The sequence below is a fragment of the Alligator mississippiensis genome, chromosome 2, assembly GCF_030867095.1.
Source record: "Alligator mississippiensis isolate rAllMis1 chromosome 2, rAllMis1, whole genome shotgun sequence".
NCBI classification, from domain to species: domain Eukaryota; kingdom Metazoa; phylum Chordata; order Crocodylia; family Alligatoridae; genus Alligator; species Alligator mississippiensis.
The window spans coordinates 156,613,676-156,634,920 of NC_081825.1; the positions used below are offsets into that span (position 1 = coordinate 156,613,676).

Here is a 21,245-nt window from a genome sequence, read left to right on the forward strand (position 1 = left end):
TGGGAGAATTATGAATATCTTATGTTTTGGTCTTTGATATGTAAATAGCTGAAACAGTATCATTTCAGCTATTAGAATCTAGGATACAGGTTTCCCTCGCTTTATGTGGGTTCTGTATGTGCAGAATACACTCTTATGTGATCTGTGTGGTGGAAACCCGCAGTCAACTGCTTTGTGCGGTGCACTGTGGGAGTGATGAGCACCAAAATATAGTCTCCTGTGTGGATCTGTGCTCCTTGATCATTGCCTGTGACACGTGTTTCTGTAGTTGTCATCCCCATTATGATAGTGCCCTGTGCTTGCATGTACTGTCTGCTGTTGGAGAGTACCGAACCTGTCTTGTAAAATTGGTAGAAATGGGTCTGGGGGTCAGTACAGTTAAGGTCTTGGAACATATCCCTATTTGTTACATTGTAAAGTGGGTTCCCTTTATGTGAATTTGAGTTGTGTGCCATTTTCCAGGAATGCATGTACAGCATAAAGTGAGAAAAACCTGTATATCAATATATCTAAGTGCTTGGTATTTCAGTGGTCTGTCTCAAAAGAAAATAAAATGTACTTAATAACTGAGTAAGCTAATGTGGTATCCCTTTGAATGGTATCGAAACCAGGACAGACTTGCACTGCATTTCCCAGAAGCTGCTTAAGCCTCAAACTTTGCCTAAACTAGAAGCTTTGTGGACAGCTGCCATGAAATTGTTCCCAGATAGACCGCTGGCCTTAAGGATGTCATGCGTCACAGGACATGCTATATAGCTAATTATCATATCTGATTATATTACATGATATGGAAATTTCTCTTGCCCAGTGAACAGCAATAATGTTTTTTTCTGTTAAGCTGGGAAGGGCAAAAGAAAAAATTCTACTTTTGTATTTTTTTTTTTTTGTAATCATTTTTCTTCATTGTTCTTTTTGGTTTGGGGGGGAGGGGGGGTTAATTTTATCCCAGTCAGGAGAGAGAGAAATTCAGGAGATGTTGAAGCAATTCTATTTGTACAAATCCTAAAACATTTGGTTTTCAAGAATCGAGTGAAAATACCTCTTTTCATGCAATTTATGTCCTTGTACCCATTTTAAATAAAAAGGGGTTATTGTATAGAAAAAGAATGTCGTCTATATCAGTATTTTTTCAGGATTTCTCTTGGCTCATTAGCAAGTATTTCAAAGACCATCTTTTATAAAGCGACTGTTTAACAAGTCTTTGGTCAAAACAGACGGAAGAGGTACTTATAATATATGAATAATAATACCACTAGATGGCAGTGTTAATTGTCTAAGATTTCATTCTTGTCAGGGAAGGGGAGAAGCTTCTATAGGGTGTGTCTATATATGACATTTACTGTAGAGTTGCTTAATTAGCACCACAGGAAATGTCTTGGCATCTAAACGCGTGGCCCTATTAGGCAACAGGAAACTAATATACTCAGCAGCACATTAGTGCTTGTCAATACAAGTACTATCATGCTGCAGAGTTTGTTCATGCTCAGCAGTGCCTATGTAGACACATTTGGGGCTGGGGCATGAGGGTACTTCAGTGCAGAGCCAGCTGGCTAACTGCAGCACCCTCATGCCCCAGCCAGCCCCTCTGCAGTACTTTGAGCCTGGCTGGCAGGCTGACCCTGGGACCCCCTGCCAGCTGAGGCTGCTCCGACCTGGCTCAACACGCTGTTGTCCCAGACCCACATGTAAACATGGTGTTTACATGTGGGTCTGGGACAACAGCGTGTTGTCCCTACTCCTGGCCCAGGATAAAAACTCTGGTGCAATAAGCACCAGAGTTTGTGTTGCATTAATATGCCTGTGTAGATGTGTCCATAGTGTCTCTTTTTGCAGCTTAAAGACTAACTCATTCAGAAAGGTATAAGCTACAGCCTACTCCATCAGATGTTGTCACCTATGAAAACTTATGCCGCTGAACTAATTAGTCTCTACGGCTGCCTATACGTATGCTCGGGAGGTGGGAGGAGGCACACTTTAATTAGAGCAGTTCCTAGACAGCTGCTCTAAGTAAAATGCCTCACCAACATGTGTATTAAGCCCCCATGCATTTAAAAACGTCCATCGGACGCTTTATCTAAACCACATTTGATGAAGTTTAGATAAAGTGCCCCCACAACCATTTAAAAAATGCGGGGGGCTTATACACATGATAGTAATGCCATGCTGGAGCATTCTAATTAGAACATGGAGCAGCATGGGCAACTGGTTTCTCCCAAGTCTGGGGGGGGGCACCAGATCGCTGATGGGGGGGGTCCCCCAGTCGCTGATTGCCAAGTGTGAAACCAAAACAGCATGGGTAGGCTTAACAAGCACTCATCCCAAGGGTGGCCACTCAGCCCTTGCCTAGTCTGGCTTTCTTTGGGCACTCTCTCCTTTACTCACCCACCATGCCTAGAAGTTATTATCTATTTAGAAAAAAGAAAGGCTGTCCCAGGGCTTCCCAAGCCTGATCTTACTGTCATAACCACAGTTGTCCATGGTCATTGCCTTAAGGGCTAATTATGTGGCTCTGACCACCCATTACACCATGCCCATGCCTTGCAGGTGGTAACAATCGTATCCTTCATCAGCCTTCTTGTGCCATGGCCTCAATCCCTGGGACTGGACCTCCCTGCCCAGGCACTTCACCTACCTCGGCAACTCCATGGCGTGATTTCCAGGCTTTTCTGTCTCTCCCAGGCACTTTGCCTCTCATGAATACAGCCTCTCCTGAACACAGCCTCCCTGCCTGCACTCCCCACCTGGGCAATTTGCCTATATGGGATAGGCTACATCCCACCCTATCAGGCTCCTACTGCCACCCCTCCTGGGCTTCAGGCCCTGGCCCCATTCTCTGGATTCCATTTTCCTAATCCCTGAACTTCTTTGCCCTGTTTCTGCCCCTCCCCAGGCTATAGGCCCCTGGCCCTGATCTCCAGGCTCCTTTTGTCTCAATCACTGAGCTTCTTTTCCCTTTTCCTAGGCTCTATCCCTGCTCCTAGTCCTCTGTCTGTCTGCCCTGTTCCTGAGCTCGAGCCTTGCTCCCAGGCCTCTTTCCCTACTCCTGGGCCAGTTGAGACTGCCTCCATCCCACAGACCCTTCTGCAAGCCTCAAGTGCCTTCTATCCCAACTCAGCTGGCTGCAGTCCTGCTGCCCAGAACTCCTCTTCCTGTGACTCTCAGGGCTAGACTCCCTGACTAGCTCTGACCCTTATCTAAATTAGAAGCAAATTCTTAAAGCCTTAAATAGGAGCAAAGTTAGGACACTAATAAGATCTTCTGAAAATCCCACCCTATGTGAACCTTCCTCCCTCCCTTTTCAATCTGCATTTCCAGGAGTAATGACACCGTAAGTGGTTGTGCAGCTATTATGGATTGGGGAGTCCTCATGTTACTTAGGTGAATAAATTATGAAGCACAAATAGTAAGGTACAAAGCCTAATTAGTAGTTACTGGGCATGTCTACATGAGATGTTTACTGTGGAACTGATGAATTAGCTCCACAGTAAATGTTTCGCATCTATACATGCAGTGTTATTAGGCAGGAATAAACTAATCAACTCCTGGCAGGATAGCACTTGTATTTACTTTATTCTTTAGTGTGCATACGTGTAGATGCTGGAGGGGCTGACTGGGGCATAGCGGTGCTTCAGTGTGAGGGCTGACTGCCAGCTAGCCCCAACTGGATAATCCTCATGCCCCAGCCAGCCCGTCCACAGCATGATGTCCTGGGTCAAAGCAACTGCAGGCTGTCCCCTGGGCCCCTGCCAGCCAGAGCTGCTCTAACCCGGCTCAACATACTACACTCCCAGGCACACATGTAAACAGTGCTGACCCAGCTCTGATCCAGTGAGAGGCTGCATAGCCCAACAGTCTTTCAGTATCCAAATCTTGAAGCAGCTCTGCTAAATACTTGTGGACCAAATATTTCATGCTTTTGGGATCAAGGTTTGTTCCACTCAGGGTACAACTACATGAAACATTTTACTGGGCATTAAAGTAATCTAATATGAAGTAAAGCATCAGTGTCTACATTTGCACAGCAATTATTGTGCAGTAGATTAGTTTAATGCACCATTTTCTAGTGACTGTAGAGCAGGGGGTTGGATTAGATGGCCTCCTGAGGTCCCTTTCAGCCCTAACATTCTATGATTCTATGGTGCCCAGGAAGCAATGAATTCTGGCATAAGCACCAGAGTTTATTTCTTCAACTTAATTGCACATGTAGATGCACCCAGTGAATAATTTCCAAGTAGGCTATGGGTTCTATATGTTTGCATAAATGATTTTTCTTATAGTTCTGAATAAAGAAAAATATATGAAAATAGTTTATTTGTGGATAACTTACAAATGGTGAATTGCAAATACTGCCAATAGTTCAGCTGTGAACACTACAAAGATGAGACTTTATAGGCATTATTTCACCATAATAAAAAATCTTTTGATCATTCGACTTACTTGAGTGAGACCAACTTCTTTTTTTAGCCTTTTTGATTGTGATGAGTTTAGATAGCATGCATAAGTCAGGAATCATGAGCTAAAGGGTTCAGATGCAGTTCAAATTGGTTGGATGTTTTGGGGTTTTTTTAACAAATCTAAAAAATGAAACAACTTTTTACAGGACGTTTTGCTGTAAACCCAAACCCAAAAAACTGTATCTTATAGAGAATGGTTTGTGGACTACAGGTACAGAATTTACACAGCCAATGTCAGGAAATTCTTTCCTATTAAAGGTATGCATGTTCATTTAGTTCTGCTGGCAACCTGTAGATGGGGTGAGCAAAACAGTGGATCCGGCTGGCAGCCAGACTCCGTTTCCCAGTAGCCCCTGGCCACATTGCTGGGGCCAGTCTCCATGGAGACCCCAGCTGCTGCGCTGTGATAGTGCAAGGCTCCAGTTGCCATGGAGATCGGCCCCAGCCATGCTGACGGGATGTGTGGCAGGGTAGGGGGCTGCTCCGGAGCTGCTGGGATCATGGCTCTGCCCTGGCCCTGGACCAAGCAGCCCCCACCATAAGGTCCCAGTGGCTCTGGAGCAGCCCCCTGACCTTGCTGCCACACACCCTGCCAGCATGTCTGGGCCCTGTCTCCATGACAACCCCAGCCTTGTGCTATCACAACACAGCAGCTGGAGTCTCCATGGAGACCGGCCCCAGCCATGTGGGCATGGGCTGCTGGGAAATGGAGTCTACTGCTGGCCAGATCCAGCCTGCAACTGGGACTTTGCCTGCCTCTGCTCTAGATCCTGTGTTCTTTGCCTTTTTAGGGCACAGACAGAAGAACAGCTCTCCGCTGTAACTCAGAATGCTTTGCAGGAAGTGTTCTGAGTTACAACGATCCCCTGGACCAAACAGAAGATCACTGTTGGGTCCAGGGGCAAGGGGGGTTGGGGAATCTAGCTGCTGGCTGTGAGCCTGCAGCCGGTTTTCCCTAGCAACGGCACCTCCTCCCAGCCCGAGTGCTGTTTTCAGAAATGGAGGGGGAAAAGGCAGAAGAGGGAGCTCTTTTTAGAGGTTCCCAAGCCAGTACTGAAGGGTAGGGCACATAATTTGGAGTCCCCACCTTGTGGGTGCACTCCGATCCACCTGCCCACCCCTCCACTGCTGACTGGAAAAGCCCCAGACCAGACTCCCTCTGTTCCCTTTCCTGCTTCTCTGAAAACAGCTATGAGGCTGGGAGGCAGGAAGACACAAGTTAATGAAGACTCTGTGTTTTGAAATGTCTTCATCTGAACCCTCACACAATGAAGGTTCAGACTTTTGCAGAATTTGGCCCTTTTAAAGCATTTTGCAGCTGTACAATTCTGTTTGGTCACTGCTGTAGAGCGCTTTCAGGGGCCTGATTGAGCAAAAATTGTCACTTCTGTCTGTGCCTTCTGTCTGTGTTTAGTCCTTGTACCTTTCAGTTTTAGACATCTGCTAGAAAGGCAAACATTCTGAGTGAATACTAACTTGCTTAATATGAGTTACTTGTAAGGAATATATCAGAGCAGCGAATAGCAACCTTTTCCTAGCTACAGACTGGAACAATTAGGCTCTGATCAAATGTAGGCTGGGTGGCTTTCATGTCCTGTCAGAGGCAATGGGCTTTCCCTGCAGCCAGACCAGGGCCAGGTACATGAGAGCTGCAACCATGCTGCTGTTGCTGCTTCTCCCAGAACCTTGCTCCTTGTCTGGGACATGGTTGTGTTGAACAGTTACAAATGTCCAACTTGGGATCCTTAAAATTCTAATTTATTAGGCGGATTGAAACACTGTAATCATAAACCTTGGGGCTGGTCCACACACACACACACACACACACACACACACACACACACACACACACACACACACAGAGTAGCAGGCTGTTACAGAGTCAGGTATACCTATCCTACAAGCGCTGGAGTCTGTCGTTGAGGCTTCTTTCAGTGTGGTGTTATCTTCCAGAAGGGGGTCGCCGGCTGGTCCTTCTGGCTGGACAGGTCTGGTCGAGTTGGAGATCAAGAGGACACCACTGAGGGTCACTTTTCACTGCCTTTTATCTGTCCTTGGCAGACTTTGGTGACTCCCCAGTTTTCTGGTTTGCCCAATCCAGGGGTCATTGACCCTCGTGGGACTTCCCCTCCCTCGGTGGCTACTGGACAGCATCTGTCAGCCCCAGGGGTCGTCCGCATGTACGTGCAGGTTTGGGAGTCTGTTGATTAATTTAGAATAGGGCTCTGGGAGTGGTCGATCTGGAGATATTCAGCCCAAAAGTTGGTCTCTGGTGTTGATTAAGTCAGGCCAGGGCTTCTAGCCCTTGATCAGTGAGGTATAGAGATTTCCCGGTTGTTACACTGTCTTCTATTGAGTTTGGCTTCCAGGTGATAATTGCTGCCTGCTTCCATGTTACACATTCAATCACTGATTCACTCACTCTTTCAGAGGCCAGCCTGATACAGGGAAGGGCAGTTTGATTCCTGCCTTTGTTAACAATGTTACAATATATAATTTACTAAAACACATTTAGTTGAAAGGTGAGGAGTATAAAATATAAGCTACAAATGCCATGGCACACAAATAGATAAAAACACCAAACTACAAGGGGAGATACAAAATGCACACATACAAATTTTAAAATACAATTCCTTATCTTAAAGTGAAAGAGAGAGGAAGGAAGAAAAGGTAGAAAAAGAGAAACATCCAAAGAGGGGAGAGCAAATGCAGGCAAGAGGAAAAGAGGGCTTTTTGCTACATTAGAGGAAAAGGGGGCTTTCTGCTACATTATTCCCCCCCCTTGACATTGGCCTTACACAGGGGTGATGTCACTATACTGTTTGAACACCATTGTTCAGCTATATAGACAGGAGGTGTGTCATCTTCAGCTGGTTTGAAGTTAAAACTTAGGCAGTTAAAAGATATTGACAGAGAAAAGCCTTGGGGGGTGGGAGAGAGAAAATAACATAACGAGGTTGATTTGAACAGTTACAATGGTATAGTTGTCTCTTTGCTTATTAAAATATGACTTTGAATGCAGGATTTTTTTTTTTTACACACATCTTATTATACTGATATTCTAAATAGCATTTAAATCCTTAAGAGAAGTACAGAGAAAAAACAAAACCAAAAAAAAAAAAAAAGTACACATGACCCTTAATAAATATCCTTTTGCTAACCAAGTGGAATATAAAACCTTTTGAGAATTGCTGCCCTTGTTTCAAATATCAGAACAACTTTCCAGTCCAACTGGACGGAAGTGTTCTGGGCTGGGATCCACAGACAGGTCCAATTTTTAGATGAGGTATTACCAATTACCCTTATTATATCTTTATGATATCATATCTATTTAAACTGACAACTTAAAACAAACCAGACAAACAAACACAAAACATATAACAAGACAACACAAACAGACAAGACAATTTTTGCCATGGCTGTGATGAGGAAGATGCTGCTGATAGTAGTGAGGCCTCATGGTTTGTCGGTCACCTTTGACTATACTGTGGTTTCTGCAAAAGAAAACAAACACACACAAACCTGCCAAGGAAAACACCTTGTAGCGGCTGATTATTCATATTTACAAAGTGCAATGCTGACATGTGCAGTGGCAGTGCACACAGCATTTTCCATTTTTTTTGGGTACTTTTCTTTTATAGTGAAAAAGTGGAGCAGTTACCTACAGGAGGGTGGCCGTCACAAGTCAAAGACTTCTCTGGCCTTTTCCTGCCTCAACATCGAGGTGGGCACTGATCAGCCCGTCCGATGCGTATTTTCCAACGGCTCAGAGCCGTTCCTTCCTGCTAGCCAAGAAGGGTGGCCAGCAGGGTTAAGAGATTGTTCCTCCAGGGTTAGGTGGTTGGTGGCTCATTTTTTTTTTTTTTTCTTTTCTTTTCTCCAAGCTGGGTCACTGGGATGCTCTCCTCATGACACAAAGAATCCTATTAACAAGGCTAGATTCAGGGTTAGATCTATTCTGCCCCCTTAAACAGCTTCTTGGGACACATGTACCCATTTTCCTGATTTAGGTCCCATTTCCTCCCATATACATTTAGTGCAGCTCCGGTGTTCAGGAGTGCACTGGTATACCCTTGAGTTCCCACCGTAACAGGTATTTGGGGTCTCCCTCCTGGATCCCAAATGAGGGTCCCCCATTTCTCCCATGAGCCAGGGCTTTGCTCAGGGGTCCCATTACGGGTGCTCCATCAGTGCTCCTCGGAAACTGGGGCTGAGGCTGCTACCCTGTTAGAAAGGGGAGGTGCTGCTCCCTCCCCAGTCAGCTCTGCCATTCTGATAAGCAGCTCGGCTAGAGGCTTTCCATGCCATCTCCCTTTTGGTTCCCCATGCTGCATTAAAAACTTCCAAACTGCTGACCGAATCCCATTTTCCCCCTCTCTTTCCTTTGATAACCTCGGGTTACCCCAGTGTGGGCTGGGGCGATAATTTGGAACCCCAACCCCCCTATCAGGTTTGGGGTAGGCACTTTCATTAGAATAGGTAACCATATAATTCGGTGTGTCATTAAGCTTTTCTCTGAACTGGGTGGCTACAATCACCCCCCCTTGATGTCCAATTAACCTCTCTGCATCCTGAGCCCGGGCTAGGACTTCTCCCAGCACATATCTCCCAGTCTCTCGGAGCGGCCCCATCAGTCCAATTATGGGCTGATGCATCCCCTCCTGTACCTCCTTCCAAAACCCAGGAGGGTAATCTATACTTCTTATGTCTGAAGTCCTTTTGTTCTCCTTGTCTAGGGGCAGAACCATCCCTGACAGCAATCCCAGCATAACACACCGGATCACATAGTCCCTAACAGGTTCCCCAGGTGTCTGGTGGCTAGCCCCAAACTGTCCCTTAAATGTCTTTCTTCCCAAACTGATCCCCAAACCCACTATGCTCCGGAGAATATTGTCTCCCCAAAAGCTGTCCTCCTGATCCATAGCTGCCTGAATTTCTGGGGTGGCGCAAGCCCTTAGTAGGCGGTGCCATTCCCGGACACTCAGGGTTTCACACTCCACTACATTCAGGGATTTCTGCAACCACTGTCCCAAATTCCTAATGTTAGCAGATCCCAGGGTCTTGCCCAGGGCTGCTAGATCAGCTCCGCTGAGGGGGACCCTTACCTGTGTGGTTTCTGTGGGTTTTCCCTGAGCATCCCGAGTGACTGAGGTCCGCGTGATTGCGCTCACCTCAGGCACCAGGGTCCTTTCCTGATCAGACTTAGGGTCTTCAGGAGAGGGCTCCCCTGCATCCTCTGGATCTCCCCATATCTCCCCACCCCAAATCTCTCCTGGATTGAAGGGGATGTCTGGATCCCTGGCTTGGTCTCCCCGGATGACAGCTGCTATTTGCAGGCTGCGCTCCTGGAGTTCCTTTTTTAAATGGTTAATGGTATTTAGACAGGGGCCATGGTTGACCTTGGCTCCCTTCTCAGCTTGGTCTTTAGCCATTATTTTTACCAATTTTTGCAAGGCTTCTCGGCTAGCCTTTTCTTGGTCCAATAATTCCAATTTTTGGGCATTGTCTTGATTTATTTTTCTCAATTGCTCATTTTAATTTTCCAAATTCCAAGACAACCCCTTTAGAGTCTGATTACTGGTTTCCAATTGAATACATCTATCTTTTAGAATTTGGATTAGCTCCTCCTTTTCCTCAATTTCAGAGGCTCGCTGAGCTTTTTCCTCAACTGCTGTTTTTACAGCATGCCACAGCAGCCAGACCAAGGCATTGTGTTGCCTTTGAACCGAGGGTTTTTCACAAAGGCAAAATCTTTCAAATTGAGATTCAATGTCCCCTATGGAAAAGCCTGGGGTGCACACATCCTCCCTCCATGGGGTGCACACATCCTCCCTCCATGGGCTGGGTCCACCCTTCAGAATCTCCCTATGGAGAGGGGGAATTTCCTCCTTCCGTACCCACTTATCTTCTTGGCCTCCTGCTCCAACCTTAGGGGCTTTTTTCCTCAACAAAGACATTTTCCTCAACATGCCTCAAGCCTCTCAGTTTCCTTGAGTCCTCACGCTCCCAACCGACTCTGCCCCTGCAGTTCTATAACCAAATCCCTTCCTTGAGATATGCTCACCCCCTTGGGTGACAACTAAATCCAGACCCCTCCTTGAGTTTGCCCACCCCCTTGGGTGAGTCTTAATCCTAATCCACCCCCTTGGGTGACAACTAAATCCAGACCCTCCTTGAGTCCGCCCACCCCCTTGGGTGAGTCTAAATCCTAATCCACCCCCTTGGGTGACAACTAAATCCAGACCCTCCTTGAGTCTGCCCACCCCCTTGGGTGAGTCTAAATCCTAATCCACCCCCTTGGGTGACTATTGCCCACCCACCTCCATGGACGTGGGTTCTATCTGGAGACACAGTCTCCCCAATTACCAATCCGCTAATAATCCTAGAATAATGCCTGCGTTCTCCACCAAATAATGTTGAACAGTTACAAATGTCCAACTTGGGATCCTTAAAATTCTAGTTTATTAGGCAGATTGAAACACTGTAATCATAAACCTTGGGGCTGGTCCACACACACACACACACACACACACACACAGAGTAGCAGGCTACAGAGTCAGGTATACCTATCCTACAAGCATTGGAGTCTGTCGTTGAGGCTTCTTTCAGTGTGGTGTTATCTTCCAGAAGGGGGTCGCCGGCTGGTCCTTCTGGCTGGACAGGTCTGGTCGAGTTGGAGATCAAGAGGGCGCCCCTGAGGGTCACTTTTCACTGCCTTTTATCTGTCCTTGGCAGACTTTGGTGACTCCCCAGTTTTCTGGTTTGCCCAATCCAGGGGTCATTGACCCTCGTGGGACTTCCCCTCCCTCGGTGGCTACTGGACAGCATCTGTCAGCTCCAGGGGTCGTCCGCATGTACGTGCAGGTTTGGGAGTCTGTTGATTAATTTAGAATAGGGCTCTGGGAGTGGTCGATCTGGAGATATTCAGCCCAAAAGTTGGTCTCTGGTGTTGATTAAGTCAGGCCAGGGCTTCTAGCCCTTGATCAGTGAGGTATAGAGATTTCCCGGTTGTTACACTGTCTTCTATTGAGTTCAGCTTCCAGGTGATAATTGCTGCCTGCTTCCATGTTACACATTCAATCACTGATTCACTCACTCTTTCAGAGGCCAGCCTGATACAGGGAAGGGCAGTTTGATTCCTGCCTTTGTTAACAATGTTACAATATATAATTTACTAAAACACATTTAGTTGAAAGTTGAAAGGTGAGGAGTATAAAATATAAGCTACAAATGCCATGGCACACAAATAGATAAAAATACCAAACTACAAGGGGAGATACAAAATGCACACATACAAATTTTAAAATACAATTCCTTATCTTAAAGTGAAAGAGAGAGGAAGGAAGAAAAGGTAGAAAAAGAGAAGCATATCCAAAGAGGGGAGAGCAAATGCAGGCAAGAGGAAAAGGGGGCTTTCTGCTACATTAGAGAAAAAGGGGGCTTTCTGCTACAGTTGCAGCTTCCTACCAGTGAGGAGTTTTGCCAGAACCAAGCAACTAGAAGTTGCATCTATGCTACTGTCATTTCTGCACCACAGTGTGGAAATGTGGGGGAGATGGATGTGGCGGGGAAGAAGTGACAGCAATGTGGATGCAGCTTCCAGCTGCCCAGCCTCAGGATGGCTACCCATACTGTATCTGGGAGCAGGCTAGGGGGTCGGAGGAATGTGCAGCAAAGGTGCAACTAGAAGTTGCTCAGCCCTGGAACAGCTCCTCACTGATTAGCCTCAGTGCAGGTGCAGACACAGGTAAAGCCTTTGACCTCTGTGAGTTGGATCCAGCCTGTGGGCCATATGTTGCTGACTCCTGCATTAGAAGTCTTTGCATAAGTGTATATCCTGTGTATATCTTCCCAACTGTATTGGTACTGTTGCTATAAATGTTTAACTACAATTATATAAATTTTGGGTTAACCTTGTGTAAAGATGTACTTGCAAGGCCAGATTCCATCTTTTTGCTGAGTTAAACAGGAGAATACTAAGTGCTTGATCACAATAACATAAAATAATTGAAATCCATTACCATAAGGAATGACAATCTGTATCAAGAGTCAAAACCAAACTGATAACCTCTAAAGACCATCATAGTTCAACAGTTGTTAAACAATTAATATGAAGGCAAGAACTGATAACCTCATCACCTTTGGGCACCTGGATTAAATATCTTATTATAAATTCTGCACTTAGCTGGGGGTAGAGAAAGGGAAGTTTTCATGACCAATCCCTTTGATTAATATATACCCAATCCACATGTAGAAACAGTCTTTAATGATTATATATCAGTAATTATGAACCTGGGGAGAATTGAGAACCTGGGAAACCAGCATCCAGCAAGAGTTTAGAGGTCCCTGCATCTGGTTTACACTAAACTCTTGCAGCTATTTTCTCCAGCTAGTCACCCATCTCTCCATAGTGTCAAATTTACAGGCAGTCAAAAAAGCACAAGGCTGAATCAATTCTATCCTTTGTAGGTTAATCTAAGGTGTGTAGATTGAACTGATAAGCAAATGAACAGGTATTCAATTTTGATTCTATCAATGCAGCCACATGCCAGAACATGCTTCCCTGCTTAGCTGGACCAGACAGCTTGGGGCAAGGCTAGCCCACCCACTCTGTGTTGGAGAGGGCTGCAGGGGAGTTGCAAAGCATCCTGGGATGCTGGGGGACTATGAGTTAACTTGAATCTGGAGGGGATCTGGGGCACAAGTTCAGTAAACCGATTTAACCTAAATCAGTTAAGCCTGATACTATATTCATCCAGGTTTATCTTAAATTGGTTTCAACCATTTTGGAAGTGGTTTATGCGTGCTGAACTTCTGTTACGTTACAGATTTCTGCCCAACACCAAGTGGTTTCCAATCACTTATACCAGTTTATGTGTAATTTCTATCCCTAGCCACAGTGTCAGTTTTGCATCTGTAGACAATTTTTTAACTGGCATGATTTAGATAGACATGATCGTGCCCTAAGCAAGCAGTTAGACCAAGACGTATCATTCTGTGGGCAAATATCGGTGTCTACTCAATATTGGTGAGGTCATCAGAGCTGCAGTTATAGAACTCACTTCAAGATCTGCACCTAAGACCCAGAATTCAAATATCCTATAGCTATAAGACTGTACATTCTATTGCCCCAGCAGGGTTATAGATGGTGGAGATGCAAAATTCTGCATCTCTTTAGAATACTGAATAGGCTGCAGTCCCTATTAGTCTTAGAGATCCTAGAAGAATTTTTTCTTCCTTGTTTGGAACAGAATAGTTCTCAGGGGGGCTGTCTACATGAGATGCTTACTGCACAGTTGACTAATTAGCTATGCAGTAAATGCCACCAGTAAATGCCATGTGCACCCCTATTAGGCCAGAGTAAAGTAATTTATTCCACAGAAGGATAGTACTTGTAAATAGAAATACTATCCTGCCACAGACTTTTACTCTGCAGCAGTGCACGTATACATGCTGGCTGGGGGACAAGGATACTTCAGTGTCAGGGCTGCCTGCTGGCTAACCCCATGCTAAAGCACCCTCATGCCCCAGCCACCCCTCCGCAGCATGTTGAGCCAGAGGAAACAACCCCAGGCTGGCAGGCTGACCAACTGTGCCCCCTGCCAGCCAGAACTGCTCTGATCCAGCTCAACATGCTGTGATCCCAGGCATATGTGTAAACATGTGTCTGGGACCAGTAAACTCCAGTGCAACAAGCCCTGGAGTTTTTTGCAGCATGTTAATATTTACGTGTAGACGTGCCTAGGGGGTGGTGCATCTACACAAGACATTTACTGCAAAGGGTAAACTTCAGTACAAGGAGAAACATACCCCAGCCAGCCCCTCCACAGCATGTTGAGCCAGCTTGGAGCAGCCCCAGTTGGCAGGCTGATCCCCAAGGCCCCCAGTCAGCTGGGCTGGCAGCTGAAGCTGCTTTGACCCGTCTCAACATGCTGTGGTCCCAGGTGCACATGAGGATGCAGCACCTGGGAGCAATACACTCTGGCACGATAAGCACCAGATTTTATTGCTTTGCATTAATTGCATGTGTAGATGAACCCAGGATCAAGTTTTTGAGGTCAATATACACTTTTTCTTAATGTAACATTTTATTTCACTGTGTAGGTGGAGCACTTGCTAAAATTTCCTTTTTTTCATATTTTCCTGTTTGTCAGATTGTTCATTGAGGGAAGCCTGTTGCTTCCATTTTATGTACAAATTATAAACATAAAACAAATGAGTTTAGAAGTTTGAATTCATATTCAAGCTTTTAATTGCTGTTGCAAGTCATCCAGTTCTACCATGCTGCCTCTTGCAGTTAATGTATGTCTTGGCTTCCTTTTGTATCATGTAATTTGCAATTGTTTCACATATTTTAGATGTAATTTGCTCTGACTTGCTTGTAGCTTGTGTATTTTGGTTCCAGTATTTGCTGCTGTTTTTCCAATTCATAGAATTAATCAGGAATGATATGGAATTGTAGATTTATTAGACCAAAACAGTGGGTCAGATTCTCTGTCCTTGAACCAACTGTTTCAAATCTCTTACACAGACCAAAAAATCTAGAATATGCTCATAGCTAACCAAATAAGAATTGTGTAAAGCTAAGATACTTAAGTCCTGTGCCAGCTATTTCTACCATTGTGGAAATATGCTGGAAGGAGCAGAGTGTGAAGATGGTCTACAAATGCTCAGCTGGTGTATGGTCATGTGAAGATATAGATTAGAAGAACCCTGTTGGTTGCTCTAATTTATGCTGTGGCAAGGCTGATGCAGATTGACCCAAAGAATAAAGAAGTTATAAGTGTTATGGTCCTGTGTCTAGGGCACATCTCTGAGGAGGAGATAATTAAGCCAAGTATGCAACTGTGATTTTATGTTGATCTCTTATTTTTAGTCAAGTGAATCCTTGTTTTAAATTGTTATATTACAAAAAAATACATTGTGTTCTCAATTCTCACTGTTCATCCAGGTTTCCCAGCATAGTCTTGTCATTTAAAAATCTCAGGGCAGCTGATGTCTATGTATTTGGCCTATTGAGTAGTCAGCAGTTGCTATTGTAAACTGCTTTTATGTAATCTTCAATATTTTATAAAGTCAGAACTGTATTGAAATTTGTAACAAGAGAGAGGGGTTTTGTCAGACCATTTTCCAAAAATTGCTGTCGGCTTTTATGGTGTTGGGCAGATTAACATTTTTACTTCTCTGTTCTCTTTCAGAAATACTATTCGCAGTGCTGTTCCATGCTTACGATTTCTAATACGGATATCAAAGAGTGATCTTCTGTCAGGCTCCATAAATGAATCATCTTTCAGGACCTCTCTATCCAGTCATCAATCCTTTTCTTCCAAGAAGAAGGCTAGTTGTCTTTCATCAATATCTGCTGGAGAATTAGTAAGTCTTTTCTTGGTTTTGTGAAGGAAGGCAGGTATAAAACCTGTCAAGTTCCCAGTTACCCAATATTGAAAAAACTTAGATAGAGGTAGAGCAGGACAGGAATTTTCCAGCAAAATAGTTGCCTGTCAAAATATCAGTTTATCCAAGCTAAAAATGTTTGGGGGAAGGTATGTACCAAATTAAACGATGACATTTCTGAAAGCTTTTGAATGTCTGTGGGAGAGAGAAAAACCCTCACCCACTTCTGCATAAACTAATCATTACGGCATTTATTTGGGATATAGGAGACTTAGGTTCATATTCCTAGCATGAATAAGAAATAATAGAGTCTTGAACCTTATTCTTTCACATTCCAGCCCTAACCACTAGGCTATTAGTTATTTTGGGTTGCATGAGTGTATCATCTACTTCTCTCTCCTCCACTTCCCCTATGTTTTTTTTAATAAAAAAGGTAAAAGATCTTGGGTTTGTCCCAATATAGAAAATGAAAATTTTTGAAATCACAGTTTTTTAGGATGGGCAAATCATTTCCTGCCCGACTCTAATTCAACTATTTGTGAAGCCTTTGGAAAAACAAAAATATTATGTAGAACAGGTTAGTCAGATGTTTGGCTGGGATAGTTTAGTCAGGGTTGATCCTGCCTTGAGCAAGGGGTTGAACCATCCCTATGAATGACTCATTTTTATATTGATTGTGAATGCTATGGCCATGAAAGAATGAGCAAATTATGTTGTTGCAATGTGAATTAAATATAGAAATTTCAAGCTGTGTGATTTAATTTCCATTCACTGTTACTGGGTTCTGATAATAGGGGTGACACATGAGGGCTTTATTCATGAGAGTAGATGATACTGTAACTGTAATTGCATTGAAATAGTTATAAATGTATTAAAATTTGCTTAAACCTAAACTTTTATATAGAGCATGTCAACATTGAGACACCAAAGGGAGGTACATTTTCCATGTGATTGTTTAAGACCCTTATCCAGGAACATATGCATCTAGCTCCATTGACTTAACTGAGGCTCCTCACGTGATTAAGCCTTGATCATGTAAGACTTATAGGTAGTGTTTACAGGGAGGTAACAGTAGAAATTGGTTGTAAAGGGACAAAACATTAGGAAGAGAGATAAAAAGGAGAGGATCCTGATTTGCTCACTTATCTCTCATCTTTTCTTATCTCCTATATTTCTTTTTTGCGGGAGTTTCTGCCTTCACTTTTGATTCCTTTTCTTCCCAGGTAGAGGTAGGTAGCCATGTTAGTCTGAAGTCAGGCAGATGGCAAGGTAGAGGTGTACATTATAAATTAACTGAATTGGAGATGCATAAGCTTTCATGAACCACAATTTCTTCCCAGTTTCCTTCCCAGCAAGTCTCTTGTGGACCAGTGGATACTAAAGCAGATTCTCTGTTCTTCTCCAAAATCACATTTCCTGAGCTGAGACGTGTCTTTGTTCTGTTAGTCACCATTGCTTTTCTCCTCCATCATTTAGAATTGTAGTTGTGTTTGTCTTTGTTTTGTAAGTCATCCTCCTTTTAAGGCATGTTCTTGTTTAAAGATTTCTACCTTTTGATATAATTTTTGTTTACAGTTCTCAAAACAAAGCAGCTGCTGCTACAGCGGTGGCTGCTGCTGCGGTAATTTAATGCTTTGTTGAATTGACACTGCCAGAGGCAATCTTTTTGAGGACTAAGAGGAAGGATAGTTTCTAAAATGTCAGTTCAGTGCAGCTGTGTAGCTTCTGGCTAAATCAGCAGCAGATGAAATAAATGCTAAGCTCAGAGGCTCGTACATGTTGCATGACTGCAATGCTTGGTGAAGTTCTGGAACTACAGAGTTATAACTAAGAATTTTGGTGCCACGAGTGGGGTAGATGTTGAGCACTGAAGAATCTGACATCCCCATGCACAGGCTGCTGCAGCAGCAATGAGCAGCTGATGCTATGGCACAGGCTCCCCAGGGCTCGCCATTCTGGTGCCCCCTCTAAATCAGTGCCCAGGCCTGGTGCCCTGCTTGTTCATCCCTGGTTATGCTACTGTGGAACTTCATAGCTGAGGGCCTTGCTAAGTAGTAATTGTAGGCAGCTCTTAACCATTAAGTCAAAGAATGGGATTTGGGACTAGTGTATAAAGGATTGACATGACCATTCATTTGATGAATGACAGAAAAAGATTTTATTTACTACAAGTATTCACTTTTAAATGAGCCTAAAGCAAAGCAAAGTCCAGTATATTAAGCTGCAAAAGTGGTAGTATCTCACCAGTACAGGCAAAGAGGTGGTCTCAGTCTTGTCAGCTTCTCAGCACATGGATCTATTCACTAGAAGATCAGCTGGGCACAGTAGCAGTTCTTGTCAGAATGATTTCTCGTTCTTGAAGCACGCCATTAGCTGTTTCATTCCTCTTTTATTGCCTTTAGCTCAGCATCTTCAAAGCATTCTTATAGTTGTGTAAATCAAGACAGAATCCCAAGCAGTAATTAACAGGAAAATCAAACTCTTCATTACTAGTTATCAGAGGCTGCATGCTTAACTTTGCATTAGCATAGTTTACTGTGAAGTAAGCATGTGAAGTAAGCATGTACACATGTAGACACACAGTAAACCTCCCAAATTTACTTGGGATTATTCATGGTGCCGTAGGGCTTGTATAGACGGGCTCTGGCACAGGAGCCTGGGTGGGGACTATGTCCCCCTGCTTCAGCAGCAGGGAGCTCTAAGCTCCCTGCTCCGAGATTGGGAGTGGGGCCTGGGAGATCCTTATCTTCCAGCCCCCTGCTCCACCATTGCAATCAGGGAGTAGGGCTCGAAAACCCTTATCTCCCAGCCTGAGCTCTGTGGTTATGGGGCTCAGGCTGGGAGACCCTCATCTCCCAGTGCTGGCTCTGCGACCACAGAACAGGAGCTGGGAGCTCCCTCCCTGGGGACAGTTCCCCACCCAGCCTGGAGCTGGCTGGGACCTGCCCCTGAGTGACATTTCCCAGCCAGCCCCAGACTGCATAGGGAAGCACTTGCAGCCTGGAGGTGGCTATGGACTGTCCTGTTTTGGGAAGTCCCCAGCCAGTTCCTGGCTGCACATGCAGACTTCCCTGCACAGGCCAGGGCTGACTGGGAACTGTCCTGATCAGAGCCAGTGTAAACAGCAGTGGGGAGGTCCTTTGTTCTCAGGTTCTCCTTTTTAAAGGTGTTAAGTAGATTGCCCCAGGCATCAGGAGAGAGAGGTCAGAAAGCAAGTGGTTGTTCTGTGAGAAGTGTGCTCCTACTGTTGTATGCATCTGTCCTTTTATATTTTTAATGTGAGAATTCATTCTGGTGCACAGTTGCTGTTTAGCTTCAGCCACATCATTGCCATGAGAGCATTTGGTGTATTGAATCAATTTGGGAAAGGCAGGTGTAGGAACTATGGTTTCAGTCATGATAGTTTCATTATGGTGTTAGCAGTGGCAGTAGAGATGTGTCGACAGGTTCAGCATTTCTTGCTAGGTCATGGCTGTGTTCCACTTGATGTCTGTTGGGCAGGAGAGAATTTACTTCTGGTGATGAATTGGGCAAGATTAGAGGGTTGTTTGAAAGTCAGGAGCAGAGGGGCTGAGCTTTTTTGATGATTGCTCATCTTGTGGTCTTAGAAAAAGCACCTGCTTGTATTCCAAACTCTCTCTCTCCCTCTCTCTCTCACTTTGCTCTCACTTATAAGCTGGTATAAGTGAAAGCAAAATCAGACCCTGCATTGATGCTACAATGAACACATAAGTGCCTCACTTTTCTTTCATTGATTATTTATACCCCTTACTAATTATTTCTAGGAAAATAAAGCTTTATTTGCTTATGGTTCCAACTCTAGAGATACAAAATATAAGGAATATATAAGGACCACATTTATTTTAGGATTTGATTGCACACTGTATGGCAGGGCAACCCTGTTTCACTGAAGAAATCAAATCCCTCTTTAATGCACAGCCTGAAGCACTGGGCTTGCTGCTGAAAATATTCACATGAGGTCCTGGTCGAGAAAATTGTTCTCCACCCAAACATTAAACCATAAGCGCTACTCCATGGCTCTATGGCAGCCTTGTGACTGCCTCCTTAGATGAGGGGACTGCTTCTTACTAACCTGTAGGTGGGAAAAAGTAAAAATAAAATGGCTTGAAAGAATGTGGCCTCCTGAGTCATTTTCAACTTGTTTTTAGGCTTGGAGAGATGTGGAGCTTGAACCAGTGGAGCTAGTTCATAACAAACTGCCAGCTCATAGAAGTAACTCTGTTTCTACAAGTCTGAGAGAAGAAGAGAGGAGGGACCTGCTGTTGAAGGCCTGTAGCTGCAATGCTGTAACTGAAGAAATGGTAAAGGAAGGATTTAATCTCTCTTCCTGTTTTTAATTCTTAGGTTTTAGCTTATCTTTCCATTAAAAGTCAATACCATATTGAATTTAAAATTCAATATCCAGGCATATCCATTAAAATTCAATACCCAACTCATACATCCAGGGCACTTATCCACTATTTTTTGTTGTGATAGGTTTCCTGCACCCTCTACCATTACAAAACCACAATTGTTTTTTTACTCTTTAAGACTGATTTTTTTTTTTTTTTTTTACTCTCAACTCCTCACATTCTGTTTTCCTTATTCTGGCTGGAAAATAAACCAAACAGGCAACTAGATCAAATGCAGATATAGTTTAATCAGTGAAGGTGAATGTGACAGGCTGACCTTGTTGTCACATCATGCATACCTATCCTCACTCTAGTTTTTGTCGCCCCATGCCCCAATCCAAGTACCTTGTCTCTGTATTGTGTCAGTCTCCATTTGCTACAAAGGTGGGGTTTTGAGAGAGAGAGTGGAAACTAGCAGTGAACCGATAGAGAATTTTGGGGCCAATACTGATGGGCAATTTTTAACGAGCCATATCAGCTGATACCGATCTGATTCCGATATGCAGCTGGGGGCATGAAGAGTGACGTCCGGCTGGTAAGTCTGTTGTGGGGGAAGAGGTGAAGGGGGAAGAACAGGGCATGGGGAGGGCAGATGGAGGCTCCTGTGGTGAGGGAAGGAGTGGGGCTGGGGCAGAGGCAGGGCCAGGTGCCACACAGCTGGAGCAGAGTGGGGGATGGGGCTATGAGGAGCTCATTCGGGGGCACAGGAGGGGGCAGCTCCCACCACTGCACGTACCCTGGGAGGGCATGGGGCGGCATGTCTCCCCAGATCTGCACGCAGGGCAGGGTGGGCTGCTGTTGCAGGCTGGGGCTGGGGTGGTGCAGGCTCTTCCTGGTGGGGGTTGGGCTGGGCTTGGGGCAGGCAACAGTGGTGCTAGGAGGAGGCTATGGGGGAGGGGGCCTGCAGCTACCCCAAAATTCACCATACCCCACTGCCAGCACTGCCACCGCCCACCCCAAGCTCAGCCCGTTCCAGCTTCCCACC

General features: G+C 44.7%; 1 protein-coding gene across 2 annotated transcripts in view; it reads left to right on the top strand.

The window, feature by feature from the left end:
* The window catches only part of LOC102574853 (melanopsin), a 112,142-nt gene that overhangs the window by 41,863 nt on the left and 49,034 nt on the right, over positions 1-21,245 (top strand). For both annotated transcript variants that reach the window (XM_059722328.1, XM_059722329.1), the window contains exons 8-9: positions 15,653-15,827; positions 20,018-20,170. In XM_059722328.1, the coding sequence (XP_059578311.1) occupies positions 15,653-15,827; positions 20,018-20,170 (328 nt within the window). The remainder of the gene's footprint in view (positions 1-15,652; positions 15,828-20,017; positions 20,171-21,245) is intronic.